Source organism: Diceros bicornis, chromosome 7 (assembly GCF_020826845.1).
Source record: "Diceros bicornis minor isolate mBicDic1 chromosome 7, mDicBic1.mat.cur, whole genome shotgun sequence".
Lineage (NCBI taxonomy): Eukaryota > Metazoa > Chordata > Mammalia > Perissodactyla > Rhinocerotidae > Diceros > Diceros bicornis.
The window spans coordinates 40,183,563-40,197,199 of NC_080746.1; the positions used below are offsets into that span (position 1 = coordinate 40,183,563).

The 13,637-nt window shown below is 37.6% G+C and overlaps 1 protein-coding gene across 1 annotated transcript in view; it reads right to left on the bottom strand.

Annotated features, from left to right (window-relative positions):
• Window positions 1-663: 663 nt before the first annotated feature.
• DEUP1 (deuterosome assembly protein 1) overlaps window positions 664-13,637 on the bottom strand; it is a 90,059-nt gene continuing 77,085 nt past the window's right edge. Inside the window, exons 12-13 of the mRNA XM_058544520.1 lie at window positions 11,942-12,056; window positions 664-1,889 (exon numbers count right to left, since the gene is read on the bottom strand). Of these exons, the coding sequence (XP_058400503.1) occupies window positions 1,713-1,889; window positions 11,942-12,056 (292 nt within the window). The 3' untranslated portion in view covers window positions 664-1,712. The remainder of the gene's footprint in view (window positions 1,890-11,941; window positions 12,057-13,637) is intronic.

The window sequence follows — 13,637 nt, forward strand, 5'->3', positions numbered from 1 at the left end:
GCATTAGTCTTGGACATCTCCAAGTTCATGCTCTCTTGACTCTGCTAAGGTCTAAGGCATTGTAGCCTGGATCTGATTTCATCACACCATTTTCAATCACATCTTAACCCTGAAGAGAAGGAAGCGGCATTCAGGCTTAGAGGATTATAACGAGATGTATATTTAAACTTTTGCGTTGTTTGGATTTGCATTGGGGATACAAAGGTTTTAGAATTTGTTTATGGAATGCCCTTTTCCTAAACATACTTTTTTCCTCATCTTCCAAAGAGAATACTGAAAAATATTTTCTTTGTGTCCAGGCTAGAAATTACTAAATAATTTAAAAGTATCATAACTTTTATTATTTTTCTCATATGGGGCTTTTTGGGGTACACTAAAGGCTTTGTACCCCTCTGATGTTTTGTCATGAAACATGGCCTCTGTGGATACAGATTGTTCACCGTCTGCTTGCTTACAAGAGGTGATGCTGGTGAGAGAAAGAGGTGGAGCCAGGAATCAGAAGCCAGGGGTTCCTGACTTGCTCGCAGTGATTCTGAGTAAGTTCCTTAACAGCTTGATTTTCAGGAACGAGGCTACTAGCCTTGCTGACTTCACAGGCTTGTTTTGGGCTGAAATGAATACTGCTATGTGAAGGCTTTTTGCAAATATCAAGAGCTATACAAATCCACATGGTTGTGTCACCCAAAGTGAATCATGCTCTGCATTTGTCACACGACAATGACATTAGTTATCTAAAGCTATCTTGAGTTATCTTTCAGTGTGCTGAGATTTGGTTTCTTTAAAGAGAAAAAGAAAACTACAAAAGCTGTGGAACTTACCTTGAATAACTACATAGGATTTTTCATAATCTGCATATAAACGTCATTTTGAAAGAAAGAAGAATGGATTATCACGCTTGTATATTTGTAACTTGAATTTTATTGTTCACTATCATGCTATTACTGTTCTGTACAGGTTTGGCATTTATGTTTTAAGTCCATAGAATTTTGTACCCCTTTAACCTATTAAAAATAGAGATGATTACAAAGGAGAATGTAACAACAATAATGCTTTACATTTTCTTTATCTTGTTCATTCCATGAAGTAATTAGCATTAACAGGAAAGCATTAATCTTTGGCACATGTATTTTAAGTGTGTAAACAGCACATTCCATGTCTTTTATTGTGTTAAAACAGAAACATTACACAGGTGAATGCAGCGACAGTAAAGCTATATCTTTTTTTTTTCCCTAAAAGAAATTTTAGGATGTTTACATAGCTCAAAATACTTAATATTTTCATTTATAAAAATCCTTCAGTTTTCAAACCTAGTACAACCGAGCTGCACTTGATTCATTTATATTTGGAATACAGTGCTTCCCTTTCCCTCCTTTTGTGCTGTTATAGAGGAACTGGGTTTTCAGTATACATGATTCAGGTGGGAAAACAACTGCATATTTAATTCCAAAATATTCTTAGACTAGAAGAAAAATCTCTTTTGGAGTAGTCATGTTTATTTTATAGTAACTCTACAGCCGAACAATTTATCATGTTAATGCAGAAGTACAAACAGCTTTATCGAAGAAAATACTTACTATTTTCTAGCTGCCTTACAAAATGATTTACTCAAGAAAATAGAAGAAAATTTCTCAGTTTCATTAATCAGCTTTGTAAATATTTTGCCAGAGTTTTTTTTCCTGGGGTGGGGAAAGCAAATAAAAAAATTTAAAAGCTCATATGTGTCTATTTTGTTTTAGCTTGGTGTATTTATTAAGAGTAAATTCTGTATGTCTTTGCAGTTCATCAATATGTGTATTTAGAAGTTTTTCAAGTTCTTTTGCTCGCTTCTCTTCCTCCAGAAGGAAATGCTGTGCAGCCACAGAAGCTGGGAAGGACATGTCTGGGGGAGACTAAAGAAAGAAAGAAGGAAAAGTTAGATGAGGAACACAAAGCCTTTTAAATCTTCATATTTCCAGGAATGCTGTGTCCCTGACATATTGTCAAACACTGCACTCTTAATGAAATAATACATCTTAAGCTGAACTCCCTCTACCAGTGTAATGTAGTCACTGCTAATGAAATCCTCAAGGAACTGAAACATCACAGCTCCATTACATTACAAAGCTCTAGAAATGAATATTATAGTGTCCAAATGCAAATGCAGGGACAACGTAATTACCATGGAACCTACCTAAAACATACTCCACTAATTTGCAAAGCCAACGATTTTCATCTGAAAATAGGCAACTCCAAAAAGCTAAAGTAAAGATTATAGGAGGATTGGGTAAAGAAAGCTTATTTGGAAAAAAGAAATTAAGGATTGGCTTAATAAGGGGGCTAACTGCAGCTTGGAGTTAGCCAGGTGGGAAGGGCTGGCTGCCTGCTATATCTCAGGGATGAGAGTGGTTTCTCAGTGGGGAGGGCCACGATGCTGGTTGTATCTTGTTTGTCCAATTACGGTTGAGAAAGCCTCAGTGATGAGTGCCCAGTTCCACCCTTCATGGTCATGTGGAAATGCTATTAAACTGTTTGTGACCTGTTCAGTGCTTATACACACACACACACACACACACACACACACACACAAAATCCGTGGCTGAGGAATAAAGGGCAATATTAGATAATTTTACAGTCCCTCATTCAAAATAATTTTTATGTTAATTAAAAAAATAAGTTGGGGAAATTTGTACTTTAATTTTCCATTTCTGTGGTCTCTAGACTCTTCTTCAACTTTTGTTTTAGTAGGAAGAATGGGACTTTATAAAGTGTTTGAAGAGTCAATAATCTGTATGCAGGTGAACTTCATTATAGGCGGATTTGGTTCACAAGTCTGGCCCCTGCCAAAAGTGTATGGACCTTGGCAGATGATAGTGGAGTACGGCAAACTTATCCCTGTAGTATCCCCAAACTTAGCTGCTGTGCCAGATAGAGTATCTTTATTATGTAGGTTATCACAGCCTTGGTACATGGTATGCTGCTGTTGATCTGGCAAATGTATTCTTTTTAATACCCAATAAGGAGGGGGCTCAGAAGCAGTTAGCATTCACATGGGATGGACAAGAATATATATCCACGTTCTTGCCCCAATGTTATGTTTTATGTTTATGTTATGTTTTATGATGATGTCACAATAAATTCTGAATGAGCCTAGATCATCTGGGCATTCCAAGGACTACAGTCTATAGGATGTCATATATTAACGTTAATATAATGCTAATAAGACCTCATGAGCAAGAAATGGCAAGCACGTTGAAGGCTTGAAAAGACCCACATGTACTCCAGACAGTGGAAGATACACCCCATAAAAGATTCAGGAGCTTGACACGTTGTTTTTAGGTGTCTAGTGATATGGAGCATGTCAGGACATCTCATAAGCACAAATTAATGCACCTTGTATTTCTTATCACTACAAAAGAAGCATAAAGCTTGGTAGGTCTCTTCAGGTTTTGGAGGCAGCATATTCCACTCTTGGGTGGAATAATCTGACTCATTTATTGGGTGACACAGAAAGCTGTTTTTTTGAGCAAGGCCCAGAGTAAGAAAGGACTCTGCAGTAGGCTGGGAATGGGGTACGAGCTGTCCTGCTACTTGGGCCAAATGACTCAGCAGATCCCATAGTAGAAGAATCTGTGGTAAAGAAAAATGCCTTGTGGAGCCTCTGCACGTTTCAATGGGAAAGTTGTATTGCAAACCCGTAAGATTTGGGAGCAAGGTCATGCCATCTATAGCAGAAAACTGTATACTATTTGTGAAGCAGTTCCTGTCATTGAGCCCTGGTTGAGACAGAGCATCTGAGAAACGGACGGGATGACTTGATCTAGCCTCTGTCTCTGGCCACTCCAGTGGAAATACGTATGGGCCCAAAAGCATGGTCTCCCTTTCACCAAGGTTAATCCAGCTACTGCTGCTGTTGATTGTCTGATCTGCTTGCAGTAGAGACCAAAGCTGAGCTCCTGATATGGCACCATCCCTCAAGGAGACCAACTAGCCTATTGGTGGCAATTAGATTACATCAGGTCCTTTACACCTTGGAAAGGGCAATGTTTTATCCTTACCAGAATTGACATGTACTCTATGGGTTTGCCTCTCCTGCCTGCAGAGCTCTGGCCAGGACCACTACCTGAGGGACCACAGAGTGACTAATTTACTGACATGGGATCCTGATTAATAGTAAAGGAACCTACTTTACAGCAGAGGAGTATGGCAGTGGGGGCATGACTATGGTATCCATTGGTCCTACCACATACAGCACCATTCAGAAGATGCTAGCCTAATAGGCTTCTGGAAGGCACAGCTGAGACATCAGCTTGGAGAGCATATCCTGTGAGGATGGGGTGCCATTCTTCAGGATATGGTATAGACTTTAAACCAATGGCTATTATATGCTACTGTGTTTCCAACAGGTAGACTACACAGATCTGGGAACAAAAGGGAGGACGTAAGAATGGCTCCACTCTACCACTTCTGTTGAATCACTGGGAGAATTTGTACCTTTTGTCTCTGTATCTTTAGGCTCTGTTGCTCTAGAGGTCCTGGGTTTCAGAGGGGGAATGTCTCCACCAAGAGACTTGTAAGAGTCTCACAAAACTCAAAGCTTTGGCTGGCACCTAGTCACATTAGGCTCCTCATGCCAACAGACTAGAAGCACAGAAAAGAGGTACTATACTGGCAGAGGTAACTGACCCTAATTATCATGAAGAGGTAAGACCACTGCTACCTAATGGAGGCAGTGAGGGATATGTTTGGTAGTCAGGTGATCCACTGCGGTGGTCTTTTGGTATTCTCATACCCAATTTTAACTGTAAATGGCAAACCACATCCTGATAAAGGCTTGGGAACCAGGGGCTCCCCCACAGGGCAAGCCACCTGGATCAACAGAAGCGCCAGCTGAGGGGGAGGGAAATCTAGAAGGGTGAGGAGATGATGAGTATCAGTTAAGTCCTTGAGACCCATTGCAGCATCAGGTGCTATAGTTTGTCCCACTAACCCTCCTCTTATAAGTTTTCCTAGAAATTATGACCAACAAGAATCTTGGAGAAGCTATACCAGAATGGAATGAACAATGTGAGAAGAACATGGATCTGAGTGGTTCAAGAGGTGGACCATAGTGGATGCTGTTGGTGCTCTACCTGGATCCCCTTCTCCAGGCTGGTGCCTTTCTCTTCCAGCTGCTGTGGGTGTTGGCTGCTAACAGCTCACAGTTGGCCACTTCTTTGGAGACCTGCCCTCAGCTGAACTGGAGGCTTTTGCCTCATCTGGGAAGTTGCAATCCCCCCTCATCCCATTCCTTCCCCTTTCAGGGGCAATGACTGATTGACACAGGGGCACAAAATGCCAGAGATCTTGTCTTCAGGGAAGCAAACTGTGTTGTGCTATTCATGCTTCAAGATCCTGGTGAGACCAGGCTAAACTGATCTCTAGCTGAGGCCTCATCCTTGTTTAGCTTTCCTCTGCTCCTCTAGCCTGCTTCCCTCACTCCCCTTCTGCTGAGAATACTCCTTCAACAAATCACTGTCACAAGAATCTCCATCTCAGGTTCTAGGAAACCTGACCTCAGACAGATGACTTTCTAGATTTTGGCTTGAGTGACTGGGTGACATCAATGCCATTTATTGAGAAAGGAAAAACAGCAAAAGCAGCCCATTAAGGGTAAGGTCTTATTTATTTTTGATTCCCAAGATTCTAGCACAGATTCTAGCATGGAGGATATTTTCAATAAAAATTTTTAATTAATATATGAATGAAGGAAATGCATTCGATTTTGAATAATGCTAAGTTAGAGGCAACTTAGGACTCAGATTGTCAAGTAGACAATGGGATATAATGTATCAGTCCAGATCTCAGAAGATAGGCCTGGATCAGAGATATATATTTGGAAGCTATAGATAATAATTAAAGCCATGAGTTCAATTGAAATCATCCAAGATATGCAAATAAAAGAAGAAGAAGAATTTCAAAAATGGAATCCTGGGGAACACTTCATTTCAGGCACCCAGTCCCATGGTCACGTTCTTGACACTGTCATCAGTGATAACTGTATTATTTACTAGTCAAGCTTTTAAGCATTCACCTATCATCCTTCTGGCTTACTTAGTCTAGTACTCCCACTTTCTCCTATCATCTGTTTCCTTCTAACTCTGCTTATATACCATATCCATCATTATAACCAGGCAGCAGCTTGCCCCACCCCATATCCTGTCTCTATCCCAGGTACTCGGTAAAACCTAGGCCTAATTAAACTGCCTGAGCCATGCCTGCACCTGAACGACTGAATGCTGGGGCGGATGGATGGAGGAGGAATTACGTTATTGCAGGGACTAGTTTCACTTTAAATTCATGACCACAAATGTCAAATGGCCAGTTAACACTGCCTGGCCATTCTACTGCACTTCCCCAGAATGTTCACTTTCTCATTTGTTACCTCGTGGCCTCACCTCTTTCCCAAGTGTGACCTCCCTCATCCCTGCACACCCATTTGCACCTGGAGCCACACTTTGGGCCATACTCTGTTTCAGAGACTCCTCCTTCTATCTGTACTGTGGATTCTATTCCTTCTTACCTTCTCGATGACTTTGCTTCTCAAATGAACCTTGTGCCTCCCCGGGTCCCACCTCCTTCACCATCAAACTTTTCTCCTCTCTTTGAAGATTCCCATTGGACTACTAAATGTTACGGTCTAAGGCTTTGTCTTGGGACAGTTTCTTCATTTATGCTGTTAAATATTCTCATCCAGTCCCACAGTTTTAAATATCAGCCATATGCTGATCACTCCCATATTTTATTTCTTGCTCTGGTCTCTTCCTTGAATTCCAGATTCACATATCCTATTGTCTATCTGATATCTCCATTTGTACGTCTAATACACATTTTAAATGTCCAACCTAGAAATCATTATTTTCTCCTCTAACCCTGCCCCTTCCCCTAGTCTTTCAGGTCAGAAAGTGGTACTAGCATCCACCCAGTCCTCAGACTGAAATCCTAGGAGGCATCTTGAGTCCTCTCTTTCCCTCACTCCCCATAGCCAATCCATTGTCAAGTCTGCTCTGCTCTCCAAAACATTTCCTGGATCCAACATGTTGCTCTACCTCCAATGCTATGAAGCCAACATCATCATCTCTTGCCTGGACTACTGAAATAGCCTGACATTTGTTCTCCCCACTTCTACATTTGCACCCCCCTGTAATTTATTCTCTATTTGGCAATCAAAAGGATCTTTTAAAATATTTTAAACAGATCATGTACTCCCCCACTTGCAACTTTCCAATGGCTTCCCATTGCTTTAAAATAAAATCCAAATTCCTTCCCATGGCCTACAGTTTCTGCATATCTCGACTTCCTCTGCCTACTTCTCTGTCCCCATTTCACTCCATTCTCTTTCTTCCCTTCCAAGCTCCAGACCTTCCACTCCCTTTCTAGTTCTTAAATTTACCAAACTTGTTCCCGCCTTACAGATTTGCACCAGCAGTTCCCTGTTCCTGAAGCCCTCTTCCTCCAGATCTTTGCAAGGCTGGATCTTTTTTTGTTATTTATGTGTCAAATGTCCCCTCCTCAGTGATGATCTTCCTGGCCACTCCACCTAAAGTAATCTCCACACTCCCATCACTCCCGATCCCATCACCTGCTTTTCTTTTCATCACAGCATTTATCACTATTTGATATTTTCTTATTTGCTCATTTGTTTCCAGTCATTAATTGTTCCCTCTTTGTTTTTGAGGTAAAATGCACATAAAATAAAATTAACCATTTTAAAATGAACAATTCAGTGGCATTTAGTACATTCACAATGTTGTGCAACTACCACCTCCATCTAGTTCCAAAATACTTTACCATTCCAAAAGGAAACTCTGTACCCATTAAGCCATTGCTCCCTATTTCTGCCCCTGGTAACCACCAATCTGCATTCTGTTCCTATGGATTGCCTATTCTGGGCATTTCATATAAACGGAGTGATATAATATATGATCTTTTGTGTCTGGCTTCTTTCACTTAGCATAATGTTTTTGAGGTTCATCCACATTCTAGCATATATCAGTACTTCACTCCTTTTTATGGCTGAATAGTATTCCATTGTGTGTATATACAACTATTTGTTTATCCATTCATCTGTTGATAGAATTCCCCTCTTTTTTTTTTTTTTTTTTTACCATCCAGTAGACCTATCTGTGTCATGAACATATGAAGATGTGTTTAGAACAGAACCTGCCATATGGTGGGTGCTTAATACACGTTTATTTTATTTTATGAATGAATGAATGATGAACACTAATGTTTAAGGGACAGGTATAGGAGGGAAACTTGGAAGCAGACCGGGAAAAAGTAACCAGAAAGGCAGCAGCAGAATCAGTGGAGAATAGTGTCACAGAAGCCAGAGAACATAAGGGTTTCAAGAAAAAAGGACCAAGGAAGATGAGCTCTTGAGAACGTGTATTGCATTAACAACCAGGAGGTCAGTGCTGGTCTTGGTAGGAAGAGTATTGGTGTCAAGTCAAAATGCAACAGTGGATGGAAATCACTGGATCCAGAACAGTGGGTTGGGCCATATCTTTCAGAGAACTTTAGGGCCTCCATCACAGATTAGTTCCCCATGCCCAGACCTACAACGGTCAAGAATTTTCTTTCTTGGTCACTCTAGGACTAGGAACTCCTCAAAGGAGTGATGTTGAATTTTAGAGGTGGAAGGAAGCCCAGTGTTCATTAGGTTGAGATGACAGATATTCTTGCATGCCTATTATGTGCCTACTAGTGTCAGGCACTGTTTTGGGTGTTGGGGTTACAACAGTAAACAAAAATAGAAACAATCCTTACTTTCATGGAGCTTAAATTCTAGAGGAGGGAGCAAACAAACAAGCAAACAAATAAATGTCTTATGGTGAAGTGCTATGAAAAAAACAAGAAACAGGACGAGGAGACAGGGAGTGAAGAGGAAGGTGCTACTGTAAGGTGGTCACTCAGGCGTCTCTGATGAGGTGATATTTGAGCAGAGACTAATGATCCCCAAATAATAAAATCATCTGATATTAGTTTCTCTTGCTTGACTGGAATATCTACTTACTTTGGGGTCCTTAAAGATCAAAGTTTTGTTGATACAGAATTTGGTAAGTCCCTTTAGAGGTTCCCATAGCTTAAATGAGGAAGTTAATTTAGTTTACTTTATTGGTAAGGAGTTTTATTCTGTTCAAATAATTTTGGCATTTTATGTTGAGATGAACACAAAAGAGCATTTTAGGGCTTTTGAGATCTCTAAAACTTCAAAAGTTATTGGTTTTAAGTCTCCTCCTTCTTCCACAATAGCTTAAATCTTACTTCCAATCTCTACCAAAAGAAGGTGATAGATTCCAGAAAAGCAGAAGAGTACTGATGGGATACTCCATCCAGTTTAAACATTTTCTCTTTTTGTTTTGTTTTTTGTTTGTTAATTTTTACAATTTGTATCCAATATTTGTATATCACGGAGAGGCACTGAAAAATTACATAATATACTTTTAACACAAGTGAAGATAATTGTAAGAGTACTACTACTTACTTTCTGAGGGGAAAAATCTACATAACAAAACTGTGATTATTATGTTTAATAAATTAAATTCAAGGTAGAAACTTTAAGCAGAGAACTGGAAACTGTAAAAAAAAATCAAATGAAAATTCAAGAACTGAAAAACATTAAAACTGAAATTAACCTACATGAGGTGACTTCCTCAAGACTGGGAGAAGTGGCTCTTTTATGCATAGAAACCAACACAGAGAGTCAAGGAAAATGAAGAAAAGAGGAATATGATATTGAGAACCTTTCCCACTTGTTTATGAGGTCAGCATAATCTGATACCAAAGCTTGACAAAGATAACAAAGGAATATTATATGCTAATTTCTCTTGTGAACACAAAGCAAAAATTCTGAAGCAATGTAAACAGACCAAATCCAGTGATCAAGTGGGGTTTATTTCAAGAATTCAAAGTTGGGTTAACAATCTAAAATCAAGAAAAAACATCACATTAACAGAGCAAAGGAGAATTTATATGATCATTTCAATAGAGGCAAAAAAAGCATTTGATAAAATTCAGTATCAATCCACGGAAACAAATTTTGCAATCTAGGGAGAACAGGGAACTTTCTTAATCTTTTGCAAGGAATCTACAAAATATCTATAGCAAATATCATACACAATGGTAAAAAATTGAAAGCTTTTCCTTTGCAATTGAGAGTGAGAGGTGAATGCTGGCAATACTACTTCTACTACTCACCATTTACTGGAGGTTCTAGGCAGTACAATAAAGCAAGAAAAAGAAAAACAAGACTTAAAGATTTGAAAGTAGGAAATTAAATTGTAATTATTTTGATTCCAAACATAGAAAATCGAAAAGAATCTACAGGACTGGAATATGTGTTCAGGTTCAATTGACTATTTCCATCGAAAAAGGGATTGAGAATCCTACCTTGCACCATGAGCAAAAATTAATTCCGTGTATAGATCTAAATATGAACAGTAAAGAGCCAAGGCTTCTAGAAGATAACATAGGATAATATTTTTATAACTTTGGGACAGGCAAAAGTTTTAAATAGGACACCAAGAAATATTAACCATAATGGAAAAGATTCATAAGTTTGAATGTATTAATGTATGGACATCAAATGGTCATCAAAAAATACCGTTAAGTGAAGAGGCAAGTAAGAGTGGGAGAAGATATTTGCAATACATACAATCAACAAAGGGCTTATATCCAGAATATATAAAGAACTCCTACAAATCAATAAGAAGAAAGATTATCAAATAGAAAATTAGGCAAGGAAATTGACAGACACTTTACAATGGAGGATATCAAAATGGCCAATAAACATATGAAAAGGTGCTCAACTTCATTAGTAACCAGAGGAACAAGAATTAAAACCACAATAAGATGTTTCTACATACTGACCATAAAAGCTAAAATTAAAAAGACCAATAATACCAAGCATTGGAAAGAATATAGAGCAAAAACACTCACACACTACTTGTTGGGGATATTAATTGGCTCAGTTAGGAAAACAGCTTGGCAGTACCTCCTAAAGCTCACCTTATCCTATGACCTAGCAATGCCACTCTTAGGTATATACCCAATGGAAATATGCACCAAAAGACACATACAAAAATGTTTTTTAGCAGCATTATTTGTAATAGCCTCAAACAAGAAATAACTCAAATATTCATCAACAGTAGAACAGATAAATTGTACTATCATTGTATGTAGTATTTATATACAAAGGAATACTTAGAGAAACAAAAATGGATAAACTGCAACTATATGAAACAATATGGATGATGAATCTCAGAAACAATGACAAGATAAGCCAGACACAAAAGAACACATATAGTATGATACCATTTATATAAAATTTACAAATGGCCACAAATAATTTATGATGTTAAAAGTCAGGATAGTGGTTACCTTGTGAGCAAGTTGAAGGAGTGACTGGAAGAGGACAGGAGGGAAGCTTCTGGAGCGCTACTACTGTTCTATTTATTACCTGGGTGGTAGTTCCATTGATGTGTTCCCTTTGTGCTAAATCATCAAGCCGTCCAATTCTGATTTGTGCATATTTCTGTACATATGTCAGAGTCAATAAAAAAGTTTTTTAAACAGGCACAAAGGATCACTTGTAGCTCTTTAAAATATACGGAGCCTTGAGGGCTCATGGAATGTCCAGGGGTAAGTCTCAAACACTTGCGTTTTAAAAAAGCATCACAGCAATTCTGGCCTGCACTAGAGGTGAATAACCATTGATGGAAACACTTCGTGAAACATTACAGATCTCTTTTCTTTCTATAGACTGGCATGGCCAACCAACTCACAGACCCATCGTGGAGTCTTATTCAAGGAGCGACAGTTTTTTTTTTGACAACTATGTACACGTCAGTACATCGGTATCAGGGTAAGAATAATCATCCCTTAAAGGGGTAAAAAAAAAAGAACCCAACAACCAGCAACTCACCAATGGGAATACTTCATCATCACTAACCAAAGGACTTGTCATTTCTTTGGTGTGAAATGGCAAAGGTGGCAATGGAGGCGTTGTACTTCTATTTGGCTCACAATCTCGGCTAAATCTAAAAGAGAAAGAATAGTTGTCATGTTGCTTGTTTACGTGTTTATGTAGCTAAAGATTTTAATTTCTCTGATGTTTAACTGGGGGGAATACACAACAAAATGTTTGGGCTTGTTAGCTGGATATTTCTTTGAAAATAATTTTCCTGATGAATAATTTGTACTCCACTTGAAAGACTTATAATGATGAATAATGAAACAGAAAACTTTGTAATTGTTAAAAATATTCTATTATCCTTATTGCCTATATTGCTTCCCTTTCTGTGTTCTACTTTTGTATCTCTTTGCCATTTAATTAAATAACATGAAACCAGTTTGAGAAAAATCTCAAAACAGCTAACACAGCTGCCCTTGACAGTTCTAAATAGATATTCTTTTTCTATTCTCTATTTTACTTAACCTCACTGGCTTTCTTAACAGAGTTATAGTTTTTTTTTTTTGGTGCTTGAACAAGTCTTTGTATAATAATAATTCTAATTCTAATAGGACTTAATAATTTACATGTTTTTAATTTAATTTATTAATTTACATGTTTTTAATGTACATTATTAATTTACATGTAATTTATAATTACATGTTTTTAATTTACACCATCTCCTAAGCTCCTCCACACTTAGTTGTATGACCTTGAGCAGGTGACTTTATCTTTCTGTGACTTTAATTTTTTCATGTATAAAAAAAAAGTTGCTATGAGAATTGAACTCCACAATTTGGATGAAAGGCACAGTACAGAATTTGTTGTTCATGCTAAAATAAAGGGTAGACGGTGAGACTGAATAAAATACCAGTGAAATGTTAAATTTTGGTATGCTTACTAAAACACATCAATTTACCCTAAAATTTTACACAAAAAGATCCCAACAGTATGGGCTATTTGGGACTAAATCAATCTTTCTGTACATTAATTCCTGAAAATGGGGTTTAAATTTAATCAAACTCATCAAAGACCATGAAAACATAAAAATCCCTTCTATTCAAAGTTATTTATTTTTACTAACAATTCAAATTCTCCACAGGTATTGACTAACCATTTTAAAAGCCTTCATATTTTAATTTACACAGTTCAAAAAAAATTTACATTATTTTTCTCTGTTCTTATCCAAAGACTATCTATCTATATAGACTTGTTTCTTATTATGCAAACATTTTCAAAGCTATGCATACAAATAACAATAAAAGCTAAGTGAGGCATCTGTAAATTAGTACATAAAAACAAACACAACATGTTTTCCATTTTTACTTATCTTGAAATATATCTTTTTAAAATCCATTTTCTCAAATCATAATTACCATGGAAACAGAACAGCAAATTAAACTGAAATAACATGGTTTATGATGTGCACAGTAAGAAGAAACATCCCACAATTCAAATAGAATTATAAGAATTGCATAGTACATCTGCATGGAATCTTCAGTTGAACCTTTTAATTTTAGTGAGGCAACCATCTATACTTCGAAGCACAGTCGAAAAAAATAAGACAATTATAGAAATGACTCAGGAAATATATATCTCTCTGTAATCTCAATTATACAGAGATTTCAAGGAAAGTATTATTTGTCCTAAATTATCTAAATAATTATCT